The sequence below is a fragment of the Apium graveolens genome, chromosome 3, assembly GCF_009905375.1.
Source record: "Apium graveolens cultivar Ventura chromosome 3, ASM990537v1, whole genome shotgun sequence".
Classification (NCBI taxonomy): Eukaryota; Viridiplantae; Streptophyta; class Magnoliopsida; order Apiales; family Apiaceae; genus Apium; species Apium graveolens.
Window position 1 is genome coordinate 143,886,921 of NC_133649.1, and position 6,137 is coordinate 143,893,057.

The 6,137-nt window shown below is 33.2% G+C and overlaps 1 protein-coding gene across 1 annotated transcript; it reads right to left on the minus strand.

Annotated features, from left to right (window-relative positions):
* LOC141712811 (MLO-like protein 10) lies at window positions 1–5,315 on the minus strand. The gene is made up of 15 exons (XM_074515884.1): window positions 4,994–5,315; window positions 4,276–4,333; window positions 3,985–4,127; window positions 3,269–3,385; window positions 3,108–3,168; window positions 2,912–3,000; window positions 2,740–2,814; window positions 2,551–2,639; window positions 2,418–2,467; window positions 2,287–2,327; window positions 2,035–2,208; window positions 1,517–1,552; window positions 1,333–1,400; window positions 1,156–1,216; window positions 1–610 (listed from the first exon to the last, which is right to left on the minus strand). The coding sequence occupies exons 1-15, from the start codon at window positions 5,126–5,128 to the stop codon at window positions 140–142; spliced, it is 1,668 nt and encodes a 555-aa protein (XP_074371985.1). The 5' UTR covers window positions 5,129–5,315; the 3' UTR covers window positions 1–139.
* Window positions 5,316–6,137: the final 822 nt, after the last annotated feature.

A 6,137-nucleotide genomic window follows, 5' to 3' on the forward strand; every position in this document is an offset into this window, starting at 1 on the left:
TTGATGAAAATGAATTTCATATGGAAAAAATAGCACAAATATGTGATTCTTTGCATTTTTTCGTATATCAGACAAATTGCAATGAAACAGAACTAAACAAGGATATAAAGTGACTTTAGTTAATATACAGTTTGCCTAATCAACTTTCATGTGGGGATGCAGGCGTCCCAAATGTGAAATCAACAATATCCTGCACTTGTTCCCTGGGCTGAAGTTCTGTTGTGGCAACTTCATTATCACCGTTATCAACTCTAACAATTAACCTGGCTGTAGCGGATTCAGCACCAGGATCAACTTCCATATCCGACATCTTATACTCGTCATATGAAGAATGTCCCGTAGTCTTGAAGCGATGAAGTGTAGCCGTTGAGGAGTGCGCCATATTGGACATTGAAGTTAATGCCACTTGACTGATGGGGTTAGCATCGTCCAGAGATCGAACAACATATCCTTCTGTTCTTCCCCCATACATGGTAGATCCTCCTCTTCTCCCCTCTTGCGTAGTAGATCCTCCTGCTCTTTCTGCATGTTTCTTAGCAGCTTTTTGCCAATTCATTATAGCTCTGGAGGTTTGCTCATCGAATATAGACCTTTTCATATGTGAACCCATCTGATAAATTTGCATTCAACAGAAGATCATCTCAAGAAAATTTTCAGTACAAGTATCTAGACATTACTGGCTATCTTTCAAGTTTAAAGCCTATATTTTTCTTCTAAAAAAGTTTTCTTTATATGGTTGGGGAATTTGACTTCGAATCCTGGTTTTATCATCTGAAATAGAACTTGCGAGAGAAATATACAATGGTTTAGTGTTGACATAAGCATGAGTTGTACTCAAAACTCCCCAACTTGTGATATGTGCATATCTTTTTACTTCCACAAATAGAGCTCCTGCTGCAAGTGAAATTGTTTTTTAAATTGTATGTGGTTACTGTTTCTGAAGTTGGTAAAAAAAATCACGATACCTTACTTCTGTCACCGAAGATATTAATCTCTGTGTTCCTATATAAGGCGTTTGACTTTGCAATCACATTAAAATATTTTAAAAATTTGTCATACTTAATACATTTTAGTATATTAATATTGTGAATAATAGATATACGACTGAAGGGAGAATTTACTAACACTCAGTGGAACATGAAATGTAAAAATTACCTGAGTTATAAGGGCATAGAGTGGGAGTGTGATATAGCTGCATAAGACCAGCACCAATACCCTGAAATTCAACATGATGTATTTTATCTGTTAGTTATTGTTTAAGGCTAACTGAGTTCTAAATTAAAATGATATTGCAGGAGATTTTATGCTATAGAGAGTAGAGACTTCACTTGCCCAATTAAAAGTTTGACAACTAAAAAAGGCCATGTATCGTGGAAGCAAGAATCCATTTTAAACTCATACTGCACAGAAGAAGAATATAAACATATCAGTGAAGACCTATATATTCCTTTAACTTATGTGATCTTTAAGGTTTATGACTTTATGTTAACAAATAAAATGAAGAGAAGTATATTACCGTCACCCACAAGAAATATGTTACTTGGAATGCATTCTGCAAAATTCAAACTATTGATTACTTAGATTTCCTTTTGGAAAATAATGAGCATTCAAATAAAAACAAAATCAAAGTTTTGTGGATTATTATCAGAGAGATCACATTATTTCTCATCTCTTATGTACAAACATCAATAAGTAGCCTGGAAACAATCATGTTTATCTTTCTAAAGAAGATCAGAGCCTTCTTCCAAGTTTTACTTCAGGTTTTTCAAATGAAAATCTTCCTAGCTTGTTGAGCTCTAATCAGCCTTGCGAAGGAACTAATCACGTATCATCTTAACATAGACAGAAATATCTCACACATTTCCTAAGATTAAATCTCTTTACGTAAATGATTTACTATAGATACTGTTGCAAACTTTACATTACAGCAGTTATGAAATAGACAGACAAAACAATCTACTGCGCTGGCGTATTCATTAAAGATTTTAGAAAATTTATTGTTATTAGTAATACTATCAACACATCTCTATATACCTGAAACAGAGAGAAGTGGATCAGATAAAAGACCAATTTAGGCCGACCGAACCAGAAATACTTGTCTGAGCCTTGCACAAGAGGAATTCCTTGGACCACTGCATGTCTTTCAGTAATTTCAGCAGCCATTTGTGCCAAAATGGCTTGTAGCTTTGTTCCAACAGCTAATATGATCTGTTAAAACATTCTATTGTCAGGCATATTCTCCTCTATATACACGAATCGAAGGCAAGACAAGAAGAGATATCTTACCACAAGTGGAATAAATGATACCCAAAATAGTGCCTTAGATCCTGTAATGAAAGAAACATGATATATTTTTAGTAACTGGAAGTGAATACTGTATATCTTTTCCAGGAAAAGGCCAAATGAAAGATACATACCCTCTACATTGATGAGCAGAAAAAGCACGAATGATACCCATAAAACAGGACTGCAGATATCGTCAAGAAACTTAATAAAACAGATATGCAAGATAAGAAATGTCAGAGATTTAGAATCTTGAAATTAACCTACCTGACTCCAACTACTTCCTTAAAGTCGTCCTCTAAGGACCTTTTGATATACTTTTGGAAGTCGAAGTTACTTCCAGGTGCAAAATGAACCTGCGGAAAAAAGAAGAAAAGAGAACCATAAATTTGCTGCTTTGTGAAAGAAAAATATTTAAAGATGTATATAATATGCAACTCGAAAGTCGAAACTCACATTGATGAATCCATTTCGCAAGGTTAAATAATCAGACTTTGTAACAGACTGGAAAAATTGTCGGAAAAAGCATCCCTGTGAAAAAAACATACGAGTGAGGAAGTACTTTAACATAATCATGTATTTTGTATTAAGATGTCTTTATGCAAAACTGGAAGAAATTGTATCTTACAATAGTAAACATGAAGGGGATTCTAGTCCAGAAACTTGTGTGGGCTCTAACAAAAGATGTCTCATGAACAAGCCTGAATCTTGAAGCGTCTGTATATTCCAGTATTGAAAGAAATAAAGTTAAAGATATTCCCAAAATGCATCTGTTAGACAACTAATATATAAAGTACCAAGCTAGTGCTTCTGGTAATTTATACCATTAGCAAATTCGTAGTCATTAGATGCAGTTTCCTGCTCCCAGACCTTCCAACCTCGAATCTGTAGGGGTAAAGAATGATTAATATTAGGTAAATTCATTCCGCCATTTCAATCTCGCAACAAATACCATCAAGGAGTCGCTTTTGAGATTCTGGAATACCTTTAGTTGCCCGAGATACATAGTAAGGGCACTGTAAACAACGTGAAAGACAGCAAGAAAGAATATGAGGATATGTAGATCATGTAGTCCGTCTTTACTTATAAGCGGCCTCTTCCCCTATTTCCAGAATATTTCGTTAGAACACATATTTATTTAAATTCATAATTAGTAGCGGGCTCGCAGTTGATATATAATTTTTTTCCGTGTAAGGTTGGGATCCATATACTTATGCTTGAAAGTCCAAAAACATTTTTAAAATTTTGGGGGGGATGTACTAACAATGTTTTATGATGCATTCTTGGAGTGCTACTTGTGTATTCTGAAGTTACGTTCCACACTTACCACTGCGTACGCGAATATCCCAAAAGGTTGGCAGCGGTTCCAACTATGTGGGGATTTTGATCACTGTGCAGTTTAATCATTATTGCAGGGTTTTTTTGTTGTAAATGATCGTTCTTAAGATAAGGGTGAGCTTATTCTGCATATTAACATTATGAACTACATTGTCAAGAACATTCTGCATATTACTAGTAGAAACAACTACTTTGTCCCAAAACTCTACTCAACTAGTAAAACATATATTGTTTTCTGAAGATAAAAACTATTCCGAGTGACAAGGAAGTTCTTTAGAACTTTGTCTAACTAAATTACACTAGAGAGAAAAACGAATAAGATAGCCAGTTATCAGTTTTGTGTCTACTTAAAGTAGGACATACCTTTCCACAGTTAGATTTATATTTCTCGTTCTTTTTTTTACATGGCATCATGGAGTTTCCAACATCTTCCGAAACACAAATGTCAGCAATATAATATTGAGTAAATGTCAGGATGAGTGAAATGAAACCGAGAATCATCAATTCTGCAGCAATTCAGTAAAAGTTATTCTGAAGTGATCCAGAATAAGTTGCGTCTTAACAAAATCAACCATGGAATGGAGGAGGTTATACAATCTATAGGTCTCTCTCTATGTGTGCGCGAGTGTGAACATAGAAGAGTCATGTATTTACCAGCTTTAACTTTGTCCAAAGCCTCAAAAAGTGCTTTCTTGTGCTTCTTTGTGAACCACTGAAAATACAACTAAATCATCATTCCTGGTATTTTGAGGCAACTCATTTAACCAAATTTAGTTACAATATGCAAGAGTTATAGAAAATAACTGTGGAGAAGTTAAAATAGAAGCACCTCCCCTGAGAGAATACAGTTTTTGTCCTACAAAAATGACATCCTAGGCGAAAATGTCCATGTTCTTAAAAGAAGAAACTATACTGAGATTGAAATAACTCCTACGATCAACAATTTTGAACTAAACTTCATTAATAAAAGGGACTCTGATTCTTCCGTGAATACAAATTTTAGTGTAGACTTTAAGCCTCGATACAACTAGTTGCTTGGCATAAAAAATCAGCACACAGACTTCCAGAAACAGCAAAGGTGAAATATACACAAATCCACAATTAGTAATAGGCTGTAAGTTTTGCAAATCTCCTAAAACTTTTAACATGTAAAGACTATACAAGTTTTAAACAAAATCGGACACGAAAAGAGAAAGAATCATTATCAGGAAAATCCATCTAGCTAGGACAAACTAATCAAGAACAATTAATAAGAAAATGCATCTAGGACAAACACAAAAAAGTAACAGAAGAAGAGTAAAATATTAAGTTAACGCAGCTAGAGTTTGAGGGAAAGAAGATTAAATGAAGGGGCAATAAATGACAATCTTACAGCTCCAAGTCTGTGAAGAAGTTTCTCCAAAAGAATGGAAATAATGATGAAAGCAGCACAAAAACCAGCAACTGCCCATGTTGGAGTTTGATCAAGCTTAATCTCCTTTAATTTATAACTTGTATATTCTGTCATGTGTACAATAAAACTCAGGAATCCAAATTGAGAAATGAGGGAAATATGGCTGTTTGTAAAAGCTACAAAATAACAAAATCTTGGGTTGCAAAATCTTTAGTTTGTGTACTCTATTTAAACATATGGTAGATGCATGTTAGCATGTATACATTTATACAAGAGTATTTTGGTAGTTTACAACACTTGGTGCAAGGATGAAAAGGTTACTGTTTCTGCACTTACACGGTTATAAACTACTTCTTGAAATAAACTCTTTTGACTGCCTAACCAGGCAAACACCCTTGACTCTTACTAGTCTTTGTCCAATAAGTTTAATTTTCTTTCAATGACTGCTTTTTTCTACATATGTATTTACATATTTTAATCATTATTGCTTTGATTTGTTAGGAAGAATTTTTTTTATTATTTTAAATTATTAACTGTTGAATTGTTGAAAAGCAGAGAAGCAATAGCATATATCCTAATTTTGCATATATTTGGTAGGATAAAATTGTTTAAACGCATTAAACCATTATTTCATACTTTAGTTATTTGTATTCATCATGATAAATTAACATTACATTAATCACAAATTTGTTAGACTATTTGAAAATATGCTATTAAACACAATATTTTCAACTTATATTATATTGATAAAAAATTATATGAAGTTCTGTCTGAAAGGAGTCGAACTTAATTTATTTAAAAAAAAAATGAGCCAAGTTAAGTTTAATAACCCAATAAAAGTGATATTCAAAACCGACTCGTTAATAAAAGAGTTAAATCTGAACCGAACTCGAGTTTTACCATAAACAATCGAACTGAACCGAACTCGAACATGATAAGTTGTCTATTAATAGCACGTTCACACTTTCCACTCCGGTCTTAATCTATATCATTTTATTTTTCGAGTAGAGTTTTAAGAAAGTATAAAATTTTATTTTTAAATTATTAAGACATTATTAACTTTAGAAATGGTACATTATTTTTTAAATTTTAATTGTCGAAATTTTATTATATTTTGATATTT